Below are 17,035 nucleotides of genomic sequence, written 5' to 3'. Positions count from 1 at the left end.
ATATATATATATGTAAAATATATACTCTCACCGGTTTACTCTCCTGTAAGATGCAGCAGAGAGTAAACAGGTAATATTACCTTACTGATGTCAATGAGAGCTGTAGTACCCTTTCACAAATGATTTATTAGGGAGAAACTGTCTAGACATTTAAAATAGTCCTTGAGAATGTGTGTATGTGTACCCTTGTAATGTACAGATGCATAAAGAAAACGAATTTGTGGATGTATGCCCTTTCTCACTGCCCTTCTTTAAAATCACTCTGAACTCTAAATTGGGGACATCCTCTAGTAAATCAGAACAGCATTTTGTGGTTAAATTTATTTCTGTATCACTTATTTCCATTCCTTTAACTGTTAACAACAGAAACAAAAACTAACCAACTTAAAAAACAAAACAAAACAAAACAAAAAGTGCTGGCTCTCGATGTTCTTTTCCCTAATCTACATATCACACTCTGGTAAAACACCCATCTCCCCTTAAACAAGGGAGAATACCAACATTTTTTTTTTCTAACATAGCTCTAAGGCCCTAGATCTTTTACAATGATCAAGAACAAAAGATTTGTGAAAGCTTATTTATATAATGTAGACAATAAGATTGCCACAGTATGGACATGGAATTCAGCATATTCACTGGCCAAAAAAATTTTCATGTCAGAGTAAGCATGAGCCTTCACCTCCCCATGATGTAGCATAATAGCCACTTCTATTATTGTATAATATATGCAGTATTTACAAATCATTTTGAGGAAAAAAATAAGCATTTAGGGTTTTAGATTATATTTAGGAAACAATGTCCATTTTTAATATAAAAATCTTAGAAACAACTTCAAATTAATTTCCTTCTAAATAATAGTTGATTATACAATAATTTTTGATAGATCAATTGTTAACCTGGCTCACGATAGAAAAAAAAATACCTGGTGAATGAACTGAGGATTGTAAAACTGAACTTAAAAATAGACCTTTTTCAAGTTTGAAATGCCAGCTGGCTTTCACTTGTAAAGTTTTTCCAAGACCATATCAGTTTACCTTTGAGCACTATTTGAAAATAATTGATCCAATGGAGTGATTGTGTACATTCTGTCATGGATGCATGCCCTTTGTACAATTTTATTTAGTCAATCCGAGTTCAGTACTATTCTTCAGTTTGAACTAAATGTTTTAATCTTTGCTAGCATTGTTCTTAGGACAATGGTTTCAATAGAAGCTAAGGATGTATTCAGGAGAAGTTTCCAAACCATCCTGGAATCACCTGAGTTTGGTAAGTGGCCCTGTTATTCCAGCTCTAAGGCTAATTAAGTAGATGTTACTTATTAGAACAAATAAATAATCACAGATTTCCTGAGATGTTGAGCCAGATATGAAAGTTGTCCCCTCCACCCAATTTTTAGTCATAAAAAGTATTCTGAACCCGATTTCCAAAGACATAACGGCAATATAGGAACTACAATATTGCAAATTTTCATTTATGTGTGGCTGTATTTGGGAAAATATAGACATCAAACATTCTCTTTATAGTCCATGTTCTGAGAAAGTCATCAGCAATGGTTCTCAAACATCAGTGTGCAGAAGAAACATCTAGGAAACATGTTAAGATGCAGACAGAAGATTCCCAGGTCCACTTAGCAGAGATCCTTGTTTTGTAGATCTGAGATGCTGCCTATAAATCTGCATTTTAAAACAAGTGTTCCAGATGATTCTAATGCAGGTGGTCTGAGTCCAGCTTTAAGAAATTCTGGTTCTAAGACTCACAGGTACCACAGGAATAGTGAGAATTAACCTTTACAAGAGATGGTGAAAAACTGTCCAAAGAAAAGCCATTTCGTTTCTATTAAAAACAATTTCTTAAATCGTCAACTACTCAGGAAACCACCTGAAGATAAGTGGTAACTTCCCTTATTCTGTAAAAGGAGGGGTATTTAGTAAAGTAGTTAAAATACAAAAATGGACATCTGCCCTTTTTTTTTAAAGATCTATCAAACTTCCCTCGATTGTAATCAAGTTTTACTAAAAAGTACAAGGTTTAAAGAAATATATATTGAAAAGGTCTGGGGTGGGGGCAGACACATGGGGAACCACAAAACCCCTTCCAAGAGTTAAAAATAAATATTTTTTTTTTAGCAAAAGTGAAAAATGTGAGCTTTTTTCCTAATTTATTTTTAATTGGATAAGGAGATGTGAGTCAGCACGTTTTTAAAAAATTTGATAATTATCCTTTAATGAGTTAACAGTTTGGACTTTAAAAACATGTGTTAATGTAGGCTGACTTCTGAAATGTAAAAGAAAGTACCCTATTGAAGGCAGCAAAATGCATTGATCTACTATGGATGGAGTTTTAAATTTTAACGTATGCCTCTTATTTATGATCATAAAAGAATTTCAATCATAGGCTACTCACAGTTGTTATCTGATGCATACAGAAGTGTTAAACAACCAATTGCTATTTCAAGAGTTTCCTCATGACATCTAATGTTAAGCAAAAATTAGTATGCATATTTAAACATCACCAGTAACCAATACTTTTTAAAATGAAAAAAAGTTTCAATTATATCATGCTTTTCTCAAATCATGCTCTTATTTATACAGATTCCCAAGTTCATACTAATTAATTTTAAAAACATCCAACGCTGGATGGCAGGTACATTTTATTCTGACTCTTTTTTAATTGTTAGCATGTTTCCCCTAAGTCCATAAACTTCTCCATTTGCACTGTGTGGGCAAGAAGTATTATTTCCCATATGGCTATTGTAAGGGCTTCTTAAATTAAAGAAAGAAGCATTAGTTTCTGCAGCAGGAAGTAACTCTTCTTTGATTGCTACACGTGAAACACTTTCAGCAGATGAAGACTCCCTCCAGATGTCCTTGTCCTGTGATTCTTGATTGGTTACAGAATTGCCTCCTTTCTGGAGCATGTAGTACAGTATTGGGTTAGTTTTGGTCAGTCTTGGAGAGTCTTTTTCGTAGTCATTCTTATCCACATCTGTGATAACCCACTTCATGGGTCCCTTCTCACTGGGCATAGAACAGCCATTCAAAAGCCCGGGTTCTGATCTAGAACAGCCCAAGTGCTCAGGGAACGGAGGGCTCACAGGAGTTTTTACCACTCCTGGGTATGAAAATGTCCTACTATCCATGGAACTGTTTGGCTGAGTGGAACTGTACATCAGTCCATTTAATGAAGAAATGCTGAAGTCAGGCTTACTGTTAGTCACATTATTTTTGTGTCCTTTCTTTTTATTTTCAACAACAGAGTTACTCCTGTGTGGGGACAAATCTCGCACACAGTTTTCTGAGAGAAGCAACTGTTTCAGAACATTGAAGCTTTTGCTCTCTCTGGTCCAACTTCTATGTTCACTTTCATTGGCTGAACCATGACCAGCAGGATATTTGAATTCAAGATCATTTCTGCTAAATTTCAGCTCTTCCTGATTAAGCAAGGACCCATAAAGGACTTCTGGAGCACTGTGATTATGTGCAGCTTCCACAATATTGCTTTTCATCTTTTTAAAAGAATTTTCTAATGGTTCAGTATAAAGCTTCCTTTTCTTAGGGACCATGCAAAGATTCTTTGATTCTAGAGGTGTCAGTTCACTACTTCTGTGACTCTTATCTGGATCATCTGCTGGATAACTCTCTTGATTCTGTCTCAGCAATCTACTTAACAGACCATTTTTGGAGAAAGAAAAATCCTGAGGTGAAACAGGCTCCGATTTAAAGTCCTCAGACATGGGTAAGGCAGCTGTGCTTCTCTGCACGGTGGGAGCCATCCCTAAGAATGGGGCACTCTTGGCCTCATGGCTCAGATGCACATCTGTATTATGAATATGTAAGTCATCACAAGGCTCAGATTTTATTTTCACCATCAGTATCTGTTCACCTAATGCTCTTTCTGTATGTTCCTGAGTACTTTCATCTCTTACGGTAATTTTTTCTCTCTTTTCACTTTTACCTTTGGGATTTCCCAGGAGCAACTGGAGGACAGTGCGTCTTTCTAGCAGGTTTTCTATTTCAGAACCAGAAAATCCTGGTTCAGGACCCGCTGGTTGACCACTGAATGCTTTATTTTCTTCAACTGCATTTGTTTTATTTGAGAGCAGAGGGCTATTTAATCTATCAATCATACCTACAGGTTTATCTGTGTTTATACTTAACAACTGTTTGCTGGGTTTCTGCTCTTCCACTGACATGGAAGACTGCATTCCACATTGTGCCAAATTTTGTAACAGCTTACTGGCGCTAAAAGTCGCAGAAGTTTGTACACCTTCATTTTGGGCTGTTTTCTCTCCTTGTAATTCTTTGTGTTTCGTAAGGTCCATCAAGTGGTTAGATGCTGTGTTTGTTAGCTTTTCAGATTGAGCACTGCAGGCATACGGTGGGGAATTCCATTTGATGACCATCGAATGTTGAGAAAGATTGATGGGAGATTCTGCTTTGGTCGATGTAAGTAATGGTGGAGTGCTGACTGGAGTAGTCCTATTGGTGCTGGGCCTTTCTATTACAGAAGTCCTTGTATAATTCTGTGTATTGAACTTTGTCCCATCGTTGTGTACTCCCTGAGGGCTGGTGTTTTTTTCTATGTTTTCTTCATTCTTATGGCCAAGTAGCAACTGAAGAAGTGTCACTTTCTGATGTGAATTTAGCTTAGAATTCTTTGAGGTATCTTGCTCTTCTTTAACATCTACACCTGGGACTTTTGGATCCCATGTGTTTAGCAAGGACTGAGTTAAATTATCAAGAGAAACAGGTTGGTCACACTCAGGTTTCTCGATCCGGTGCTTGCAAGACAAGTCTATGGGAACACAGTTGGAATAAGAACTTTCATCACCACTGCTGTCATCTGTAAAACTAGGATTGTTATCTGAATATTCATCAATAGTTGTGGGTGTACTACTATCTTCAAAAATACTTCCTCTCTCATTCTGATTGTGCCCATTCATTGGCTTAGGTATGGTCTGGCTTTTAAGGAGATGTAAAAGCAAACTATTACTAGTAGCTTGTTTTATACTGTTTCTTTCTAGTGAGTTCTTATAGCCTGAATTTTTGGGGGAAGAAGGAACGATGCCCACTGGGTTCTGAAAAGCTGCAGCATTACTTCTGCCAGCCATTGCTTTGCTTGATGATGTTCTGGTCTGACCATTCAGATGGCCTGACACTCCTTTTGAGAGCTGAAAACTGCTCACATCCTTCTGGCCATTTTCTTGTAATCTGGCCATAGCAGCAAGTCTTTCACTTGCTGCTTGATTTGCATTTTGTGTTTTTAAAGCATGTTCCCGAGAATACTGCTGCAGATGGGCTTCACTGGAAAGGAGTAATGCTAACTGGCTACAAGCAACACTAGGTTTAGGTGAGGTGGCAGGACTAGCCCTTTTCTCCACCATGCTTGCAACGGCCTGTAATCGTGCAGCACATGACAAGGGTTCACTCATAACCTTTGTTCCACTTTGTCCAACACACTGAGGTGACTCTACGAACCTATCTCTGATGAGGTTTTTAGTTACATCAGGAAGATCTGTACCAGGCTTTTGATCTTTAGCTTTATTTTTCTTCAACAAAGTTTTTAAGTGACTTGATGCAACACCATAGCACCTTAAGTCTTTCTCTACTTTTAAAGAATCGTGGCTCAGGGCATATCCTTGCTCCTTGAGGCTCTGCCTAATTTGCTGTGACAGAGCAACAGTCTGAAGCCTAGAGCTGAATGACTGAAGCAGAGAAGCCAGTAATGTGCTATCCTGTTTGCCTTTAGGCACATTGTCAACCATGCCAGCCAGCAAAGCTTCCTTCTTTACATTTAAGTTTACGATGGAATCAGACAGCCTCTTTCGCTTTGCTGCATTCCAGTCCTCAGAAGACTGCAACAGCCTGGCTTTTTTGAGATGCAACATGCCAGATCCCTGGTATGGATGTGTATTGAGAACTGGCCCGTTACTCTGACAGGTGGGAAACGTACCGCCTGAAATTTTAAAGTTCTGGCCTTCTTCATTGTGCCCAGCAGACTTTTTGTCAATGGCAGTGCCTGATCCCCCTGCTGCTTGATGCATTAGTAATCCTTCTAAGTAAGTTAAAACAATAGAATCCTGATGCACATCAGAGCCAAGCTCTTCTCCATGAGTCATGTTCAATAAAAGTGCTCACAAGGGCTTGGTTTCTGTTCACTTTAAAGAAGGGTCTTCTCTAGGTGAGTGATATGTAACTTTACCAAGTCAGTGACAATTTTCTACCTTCCATAGCAAAAAAAAAAAAAAAAAAAAAAAAAAAAAAAAAGATGTCCTGTTACATTCTGACCAGGATTTCTTCTGCAAACAAAAGATAAAAGGTAGAAAACTCCAAGGCAGTCTGACCACAAAGATGATCAACTTCTAAGTAAGGAGAAGCAGAAGAATTCCTTAGTACATAGGTCTGGAGAAGCAAGCCAATATAATTCTTAGAAAATATATTGCTCTTCTTTCTTCATCTTTCTTTCTTCAGTATATGCAAAATCAGTGTTCTAAAAAATAAATAAATAAAAATAGTTAAGGCAGTATAATGCTAAGTTCAAGTTGCAATTTCCAAAAGTACAAGTATACATGTACACTGTATAAATATAATATGCATGTACATATGCATTATAGTCACATCTTTAGTCATTTATCATCTCAATTAAGTTGGAAAGCCAATAGGTTAAACTTTTTTGTTACCATGATCAAATCATTTAAACAAACAAACATTTTAATATTGTAATTCTCTTCCAAAACCTGTTACGATTTAGTACTTTTATAAGCATCTTTCTGCAAAGTAACATGAATATACAGTCTCTTCTATCACTGTATAGCTCCATTTATGGGACCCAGAATTAGCTTCCGGAAATTACTGAACACATAGGGAGAAACAAAAGTAAATCGTTTTGAAAAAGGAAAAGGGATACATATAACATCAACTTATCTGCTCCTGCTATGACTCATGCAGGGATGAAGTCAACAGAAACATTCCCTTCTGACATTATCTGACACCACATATTCAGTGAGTAATTTTTAGAATTTCTATTTTCAAAGAAATGGAAGTCTAACAAGTGAGACTGTAAAGAGTACCAGTCTTAGTAACATTCACAAATACCAGATCACTTCATCTCCTTTCTCTTCTTTCCCCCTACTAAGAAAGCCCTGACTTGTTTTCAGATAATGGGAGGTATCTCGTATACATTTTTTCCATTTTTATGTATCTTTAAATTAATGACACATTTCAGAAGTTGAGAGATAGTTTTCTTTCTCGGTGGTACAAAAATAAAGGTGTATTTTACAACTTGCAAGACAACTTTTATAATTGTCTTAAAAACTGTTAATATATTCATCTAGTTAAGGCATTTAAGGACTTCTTATTACTATTTCCAAATTCATTTTTTCCTGTCTATACCACTGCCAACCTTTTGGTTCTTGAGAACCAAATTAATCAAAAACATATTGGTAATTCGATATTTGATATGAATGTAGTCTTTCAGTGAAACAGAAGAATGAAATATAGTTACTGGAACATCTTTGTGTTATTTCTACTCCATCTTTTACTATAGCTATAAAATATATTCATTATTTAAAAAAAAAAAAACCCTGCAACTGAGTCAGGTGGAGTGGACATGCCTGCAATTCTAACACACGGGAAAAACGGAGGCAGTAGGATCCTCACAAGTTCAAGGCCAATCTGGGCTACATAGTGAGTTCAATGCCAGCCTAAAGTGCACAGGAAGACCCTGTCTCAAATAAATGAACAAAAACCAACCAAACAAACAAATAAACAAACAAGACTACATTTATAAATTTCTGATTTCCAAAGCAGATACTCTGGCAATTGATTTTAAAAGGAACTACCACAGTTTCATTCAGCCATCTTGTCATTTATTTCTTATGTTAACAGAAAAAAAAAGAGGAAATATTAAGAATATCATTTCTTAAATAGATCTTTTGCAAATGGGAAGAAGGCACCAAGAAATGGAGGAGGGGGGAAGAAGGGAGTGGACAGGGAGGTAAAAAGAATCAATATGTGTTATGTAAATATAGCAACTCCCTATGGTGAACATAATCATCACAAGTAGATACTAACAAAAAAATTAAAAATGTTAGCAATTTCAGGAACACAAAATAGCAATATAAAAAATTTCATTAAACTTCTAGGGTCTGAGCCCTATGCTAACTATAATTAGTGCAGGGCAACACAATATATAATCTAATGCTAGGAAGGAACACATTTTTTATATTCAAACACATATGCAAATGTGCAGATGTGCACACTCACCTTCTAAAAATATGAATATGAACCTAAAATAATAAAAATCACAAATTTGAAAATATCCATCCCAACTTCATCAGTATAAATCAAAGGAATGACAAGGTAAAGGCCATTCTAAATATTTAATTTATTTGTTTCATTTAAATCAATATAATAAAACTTACTGAGCTTTCAATCTGCTCGGGATCTGTTTTGAGATTGGTGAACTATGTTCATTTAAAATAGGGTGATGTGATAGGAATATTTAAGAGGACTAAGCAAGATGAACCTGTGTCCCTATGTTTCTAGACTATTCCCAACATAAAATTCTTTTCTCCCTACTAATACTGTTTCAAATGACCTTGCTATATTACTATAAAAAATTTAAAAATTAAATGTGACTTGGAAAATCTTTTACAATTATTTTAAAATAAAAATGATAATAAATTTTAGTTAAGAAAATGTGGTTATCATAATGTATATAACCATAACTGTATGCACACTAAGCTATTACACCATCTAGAAAAGCATGTAAAAAAATCAATTTAGAAAAGCATTAAAGGGTTTGCTTCCAAAAAGTTTACATCAAGATGGTTTTTTTATTAATTTCTTTGAAAAAAAGTCCTATAAAAAGCATTAATTACACCAAGCAGTGCAAGAAAATGAACTTCTTGTGGGAACTTGTCTTTTAATAAGATGAATCAGAAAAATCAAAGGTTGTAGCTCTCTGGAAAGGCTGCTTCAGGCGATGGTCAGTGGCAATATCCACCAGTGTGTAATCGGAACCTGAATCTAAGCAGGGACTCCGAAGCTACTAAAGGCCTGAATGCACATAGACTCTATAACTGAAAGTTCTTTAGGGAGTAAGTGAACCACATTTCTTTAGATAATTTCTTGTCTTATTCTTTTAATAACTGAAATGGGAGAAATCATTAAAAATCCTACCCATATTTCCACATTGCTTTTTCACTTATATAGTACAGCATTTAATTGAGAAATTCAGAAAAAAAAAAAGGAAAAGCGGCAAGATACAGCAATATAATACTGGATGCAATGCAGGACATAATACTGAAACCTACAGATAGCACAGCGAATAGATACCTTGACGTTAACACTGTAAGTTAGCACTTTTCAGAATTAGACTCAATATATTTTGGCAAAAAGACAACATTTTTGAAGCACCAATATATAGTTCTCATGCCTAGTTCTAGATACATTTTACCTAAATGTGAATACACACTTAAGAATTGGGTTTCTTTAAGAGATTTGTGATTATATATTTTAAAACCAAAGTAGTATCTCAAACACTTTGACCCGCTGGACTGTCCTTTCCCTAACTTAAATAATTATTTTATTATATCTTATGTACATGTCTATTTGAAGACACTCAATATATTTTTCATAAACACAGCAAGAGAGACTTTGTATGGCATATGCTTGTTACATGTTTTCTTGAATGAAGGGAACAGAATTTAGTTTCTAGAGGAGAGGAGTAAAGAGAGTCAAAGGACAGAATGGACAGAAAAAAAATCCTAAGAACGATGAAGAACTCACAAATTGTACAACTCTCATGAGGGTTTAGAAAGAAATACAATTTAAAATGAAAAACAGATTATATTGCTAGAATGTCTTTAAACATTAGGGTGGTAGTCATAGCAGGCAAAGAAAGATTTACTTAAATGTGTAAATCTGGAAACCTCTTAAATATTGAATCTAGATTTTAAATACATGCTTAAAAGGTTTTAGGACTTCTGCAGTTTTCTTTTTGTATTTGTAATATTCAAAATGTGTTACTTTTTGAAAGTAACAGCTCAGTTTATAGCTCCCAATTGCCAAATATTTCACAGAAATTACTGCATAGTGCTCAGTCCAATAAGTTATTTCAGTTTTGTATTATCTCCTTCTCGCAGATATTTTTTATCACCTACCTGCCTTCAATATATGTCCATTTAATCTACAATTTCAAATAAATCTGAGTGTTCTGCATCAGGAAAGATGAAAAACTACAGTAAAGCTTGTTTTCCCTAAATACTGAGTAAAGAACATTAAGTGATGAATTCTTTCTTACTAAATACCCAACAGAATGAAAATATTGTACTTCCTTTTGTCCTTAGAACTATATTGTTCACTCACTGATTCTTGAGTTAGAGAAAATCCATTTAAGAGGCTGTCCTCTGAAAACAATAGTTAGAGATGTCGCCAGTACAGATCAATGGCCCCATAATCATTCATGCCTATGGTGCTGTCAGTCTATCAGCATTCATCTTCGGATTCTTCTAACTGAAACAACTTCCTGTGTCAACGTTCTTTTGACACTCTGCACAAAAAAATAAAAAATACTGAATTCTCGATTTTGTTTACAAAAAACTTAAAACGGAAAGTCTTTTGTCCAGATTTTTTTACTTTCTTGAAAAAGGATGCATCACAGTAAGCTATGCAGTAAGAAAACAGGATGGTAATGCTAGGACTTACTTCATCATGGCATCATTCTTCTAGCGCTTTAATTATTTTGCTTTTCTCATATTCTTTTAAGTGTTTTTTTAGTAGTCAATAACTGAATAACTTTCAAAGACAGTAAAATGTCATGCTGCTTAAAGATTTAAGAAAAATAGGATGACTAAAATTCCATAATGTATCTTCAATTATAAAAGGTTCTAATGGACACACAAGGTAATAACAAGACAAAATATTTTATCCTGTTAAAAGCACAGTGTCATTTTAAAAACTAGTAAGTCTTATGATATTTCTTACCAGTTAGAAATATGTAAAAAAATATATTAAAAACTAAAAGTGGGTCCAAGGAACCCTTATGGTACTCCAAGGGGGTTAATGTATTTCATGACAATTTAATAACATTTATGTCCAACATGAATTACATGAATGCATTCTAATATATTTATAAACTTAATCCTTCTATGAAATTAAAATTATTTATTAGCACAAATATCTTATAAAAATTTTATAAAGCAAATTTTCTGGATTCACTAATATGCAACAGAAAAAAAACACTTTATGGCCAGACAAAATTATTAAAAGTTATCAAATTAAATCATAAAATATGCATGGAGGCCAGGGATTTAGCTCAGTGTTTCTACCACCTGCCTCACAATCGCAAGGACATGAGTTCAATCCCTGGTACCAAAAAAATAATAATCAATAAAATAAAAAATGTATAAAATCTTGACCATATGTATGGACAGACTTTAGGACAGGCTCAAGTTTAAACAGACTAGTTTAGTGAAGTATCTAGCAAAATGTTTATAATATATTTTCAAAAGTAGGTGTACTTTCTTTCTTTAAAAAGTACCTGAAAAATATGAAATTAGGTTTAAGTGTGGCTTTTTTTAGGACTCTGTCAATAAAAGAAAGCTGTAAATAATTTGTATATTACCAGTACACAAGTAAGTGTTACACTGAGCCTTTGAAGTGATGTGTTTTTCCATAGTAATTGTTTTACATTCTCCATCTGGAAATATTTTATTAAACAAAGGAATACTTTGCTGAACTTTTACACACTTTAGTATGTTCAAAATCCAAGTAGAAAGAATTATTTAGATAAATGAAGGATGTACCTAATAGAATTCATACATGTGGGACTACTTTTGGTTGAAAATAGACAAATAATAATGAAAATCTTTCTCCGGATGCTTTTGGATTCAATATCTTGCTTGCAATCAAATTTTCCACAAAAATATTTAAATGATTAAATGTCTATGAAGTCACTTGGTATGCTATATAAATTATGTCTAAGGAATATCTCATGATTTTCAATTGTTTCCATGAAATCTACAATTTATTTTGCATTACCAAATAATATCTGTTTATGTATTAAACTTAAAGAACTTTCTAAAACACAGCTTTTTTATACTTTTATTAGCATATGTTTGTAGTACACAATGATTACATTCACTGCAGGGAATTGGTACATGTATATATTTCAATTCCATTCTTTTTTCTCACTCCTTTTATTTTTCCAGCACAAGATTCATTTATTTTTTTATAAGAACTTATAAAATGAATTATCATACATAGAGGTTAAAATCAGACTAATAGGCCAAATCTATAAAGTAGCTTTGATGAGTACTTGGATTCTTGGCTTGAGTTCCTAAGAATGCAGAAGTAACTGAAGGATAACTTCATTGGGTCATTCACTAATAATTCTTACTGGACAATATTATAAACTGTGGATTATTTCAGGGGTGCTTTTCATATAAATGCATAAGAAAGCTAAAATGTTTCACTAAATGTCAGTAGAAAAATATCTTTCTATTATGAATATTTGAAGTCCTACCTATTTTAACGGTTTTATCTAAACAACAAAAATCCAGGTAAATAATTCAGAGAACTCTGTGTATACACTAACACGGAACTAAAAAAGATGTTTAAAGAGTCGAACAGGAAACAAAAACCCAAGAACAATTTAACAGCAGGATGTAACATTAAACATTTTATCCAAATGGTTATAGCTTTCCAAACAAGGGGCACTAAAATTTAGGAGACATACATAATCCAACACATAGTTTCACAGAACAAGAAAGGAACGTAACATGTTATGTAAAGGTCCTGAGACTTGATTAAAAAGTAACAACTACAGTGAATCTTCTATTATAAATTAAAAGTGAGGAAGAAATTGGAAATTGAGAAAAAGAGTAGAACATTCCAGTGTTGCCATTTCATAGCAAGGAATAATAACGGGATAGTAAAAGAATGAACTCAAAATTTCCTTTTTTACAATATATTTCTAATTTCTCACAAAATTACTAAAAATTAGTATTCTGAAAGGACTTGAATTTCAAGACAGTAACTTTCTTTGCAGTATAATCTACATCAAAAGATAGATGTGTGGTTGTGTATTTTAATGGGTGCCAAAAAATATTTTGCTCAATTGAAGGCCTTAACATTTGAGTTTAGACTTATGAATTTCTGAAGCACTCTCAGGCCTTCTCATTTTACTCATAAATACTCTTCAGAGACAGGTAAGGAAGTCACTGACTCACAGCAAGTAAAGCAGCTGCCCAGACTACTCTCTATGGCAACCTGAGGGACTTACATATTTTTGCCCAAGGCCAAATTTGCTCCTAACCTTCAGGTCTTTCAGCTTTAACTTGCTCATCAGCTGTTTCCATACGAGTAAAATTATGTCACTCGCATTATCCATTTAAAAAGACCCACTGGGAGACACTACTGTGAAACTAAATCAGATGTTCAACACAAGGACACAAGTAAATGAGGACCTCTTCAACTCAAAATTTTATTTCTATGATCCCAAGTAATTTATCAAATTGTAGTTGATAAAAATGACAAGCACTTTAATCAGAAAGTTAAAGCTGTGGAAACAGACCTGACAAATAGTGAATTCTATGGTAAGGGAATGGTTTTGTATGGCCATATACCTAATTTACTCAATCCCCCAAGTTATTTATTGTGACCATTTTTTTCAACTTAGTCACAAAATTTCAAACACATGTTTACTTAAAAGATAAATATGAACGTACAAACTAAAACTTCTGTTTACCGTACAATGGCTGTATACTAAGTAAAATGCAAGATTGCAGCAAAGATTGAGGATCTTTGAGTAGATAAATAAAAGCCAGGGAGAAATGAGATAATTGTTCTGGAGACAGAAACAAATACCCTTCATTGATGTAGTGAAACAAATGGGTTTGTTCTGAGCTACATTCAGAAGGCTATGCATATGAAACAAATTCAGCAAAGCCACTATTCATTTCCTCTGCCTTTATAATTTATCTTAAGATTAAATTAAGACAAAAAAGTTGAAGAGATGGGGGATGAAAAAACACAAAGGGAGAAAAGTTGGAGATTTTAAGCTAAAAATCAAGGAATTAAAAAACAAAGGAGCTAGAAAAAGAAGTTAATTGCCAATAAATTCCTATTTCAAAAATGGAATAGGTGCCTGGATGCTGAGTTGCACGGTTTTCAAAGCACAGAAAGTAGAATACTGTTAAGTAAAATTAATTGTAACTATAAATTTTAAAAATCCAGGGAAAGAATTGTTACATGAGAGTACAAACATTATTTATCATTAGTGTCTAAACACCATTTTTACTGTTCTTAAAGGCATAATAGTTTCTCTGGAAGAATGCAATGTAATCATTTAACAAATTATTCTGATAGCAAGTAAGTGTAAAAAGAGAGAATACAAAACTAACAGAGAGTAAAGATTCTCCTGACCTTTCCCAACAATTTTTCAAAGTAACTTGTGCTTTCTATCACTTTCCAAAGAATAATATTTTCCAATTTCTATCAAAATAAGAAATATAATAGAAAATAGTCCTTTCTTCTCCGAGAATTGTTTGAGTGTTTATAGTATATTCAGAGAGACAACCTTTGAGATTGGTGCATAAATCCTATTAAACTCAACTATGGTTTCTCCATTCCTAAAATAGATTTGATATACAGACAGAAGCACAAGGTCAAGGTCACGGATCAGCAAGAAAGATTACCAACAAAACTGATGTAACAGCTGGCATTTGATCAAAGCTCCTAGTGTTTTTAGTACACTTAGCAGACATCCTGCATTTACTCATAGGGTACACTCTGTTTTAAAAACAATCCTCCCATTTTGAAGACAAGATCTTCATACATTTATTATAAAGCATGTTCTAAAAAGTAGTGTATTGGATTACAGATAAAAAATGTGTTTTGAAATTGTGAGTTTTTACTGGTGTATATGTATACATTGTATGTATGTTTACATATTTGTTATATCAGAGCTTTGCCATATGACAATTCTCAAAATAGGTTGCAGATTCACTGAGTTTGAAATAAACAGTACATTTCAAAATATCCTGGACCACTTTATCCAAAAAACACAAATTTAACTGCTAAGTGTTGGTTCACGATGTATCTACAGTCTTCTATGATACTTTCCAAATCATACATGTAGAAACATTAGTTAATAAGAGCAGCAACAAGTAAGTTTTAAGGGACTATATTATTAAAGAGTACAATTATCTAACAAAACCAGGCCTTTTGTTTCAGTGTTCAAACAAGATAATTTAAATTAATTTCTGGAAACAAGAATTATCTGGAGAATGTTCTTACTAAAGCATTTTGATCATGAAACTATTTTTTTGGCATGATCGTGAAGCTGAAACAAAGCTGTATACTAAGCCTTAGTGGTCTACTACTGACATACTTCCTTGACCCTATGAACTCATTTTATGAATTCATAATACTACTGGGGTAAATACATATTGTGACAGATTTCTTTGCCATATCAAATGCCATCTGCTATAGTTTTATATAGTTTGCAAATTACTTATGACACATGAACTTGTACATATTCTCAAATAAAACAAAAACTAATATTTAAAATTTTAAAATAAAACAAAAATGAACTAAAAATCACACAAAATTAATTAAATCTCACTAAAAAACTTCCTTTACTAGCAGGTCAAGGTATATGAAAATTACAATTAATGGATAATTTGTACATCCATCTTTTATTACAAACTCAACTGACATTGTTTTTGAAAACAAATGGATATCTGTAAAGTCTTTTTAGGTAAATCATTTGTCAATTAATATATATGATTTATATACATATATAATATATATATGAATGCTGTGAATAGACCATGGATTTTGATTTGATTTTCCAGACATAGCAAACATTATATAGTATTACTTTTGCCAGTACCCACCCAGAACAAAAAGGCTTTTAGACTGAATGCTTCAGCTAGGATGTGAAGAAATATCACTATGGATAAAATTCATAGACAGACAAGGGAAGAAGTCAAATGAGATATCAGAAGCCAAAATGATCGAAGTAAGCTGCAAATGAAGCTAAGAGTTACAGTACATAATAACTGCATGAAATGTGTGCTGCAGGGATGGGCACATTTGCTCACGCTGGCCACAAAGCACTGTATGTTCTCAGCTAACCAACAGCTAACACATAAAGAGATATAAGACCTGAACTGAATTAGAAGGCTCAAAACCATTCCTATGATTAAGACCAGTGAGGAATTTCTCATGAAAGAACATTGTAAAATAAAATCATCTACAATATCCTGAATAAATCCAGCAAGTTTTATTCAATTGCCATGTGATCGTGTGTACCTCGTGGCTGGCTGATATGCACTTTTCCAGAAACAGCTGTTTTTCATTTGTGGAGCTGCTTATTGTCACCATGGCTTGGGAATATCTGAGAGAGGAGGTTAGCAAAATACTAATTTTCTAGATCAAAAAAAGCAACAAAATTTTGGCAGATATAGTATAATCAATGGATTAAAAGACTTGCACATATATTTTTTAGCTTAGAAATAAATAAAGTTCCTTAATTTGAAAAAAAAAAGCATCAACAAACTAGGTAGGGCTCTATCCCAGATGATTAATGAAAAAGAGAAAAGAGCACTAAATGCACAATATACCTAGGGAAGTTCTGCATCTCTAAATATTCACAGGTAACACTAATATATGTCCTTCAACTAGGAAGATGAAGATACTGGCACATCATCAATGGACTTATTTAAATGGTTTTCTATTCATCTTAGATATGTACATGCATACCTTTCCCTGGCTTGTCCTTTGCCTATCTGCACATGTAACCAAGTTTGACGTGATAATCTCAGTAACTGCAGCCAGGGACTGCTAATCGGAGAACCAGCTCTTGTTGCTGTCCATGTTTGTGTAAAGCATGTCCAGTCCCTGACACATGTGCAGCCCACCCATGGCCCTTGCTATGGCACCTGCCACTTGAAGGCTGATGCAGACTGGAGTAGGGGGGTAGAAAGGAGGCTTCAGAAGCAGACTTCTGAAAGGTGGAGCAGAAA

General features: G+C 33.9%; 1 protein-coding gene across 1 annotated transcript; it reads right to left on the bottom strand.

Moving 5' to 3' along the window:
* Positions 1-33: 33 nt before the first annotated feature.
* Nrip1 (nuclear receptor interacting protein 1) lies at positions 34-6,484 on the bottom strand. The gene has a single exon (XM_010645664.2). The coding sequence runs from the start codon at positions 6,116-6,118 to the stop codon at positions 2,651-2,653; it is 3,468 nt and encodes a 1,155-aa protein (XP_010643966.1). The 5' UTR covers positions 6,119-6,484; the 3' UTR covers positions 34-2,650.
* Positions 6,485-17,035: the final 10,551 nt, after the last annotated feature.

This window comes from Fukomys damarensis, unplaced genomic scaffold (genome assembly GCF_012274545.1).
Source record: "Fukomys damarensis isolate Sample0158 unplaced genomic scaffold, DMR_v1.0_HiC HiC_scaffold_24, whole genome shotgun sequence".
NCBI classification, from domain to species: Eukaryota; Metazoa; Chordata; class Mammalia; order Rodentia; family Bathyergidae; genus Fukomys; species Fukomys damarensis.
Note: the sequence above shows the minus strand (reverse complement) of the source record. Positions and strands in the feature narration are given on the sequence as shown.

Excerpts from the sequence above, each read along its gene's own strand:
- Nrip1 (XM_010645664.2), bottom strand. The coding sequence starts at position 6,118 with ATGACTCATGGAGAAGAGCTTGGCTCTGATGTGCATCAGGATTCTATT.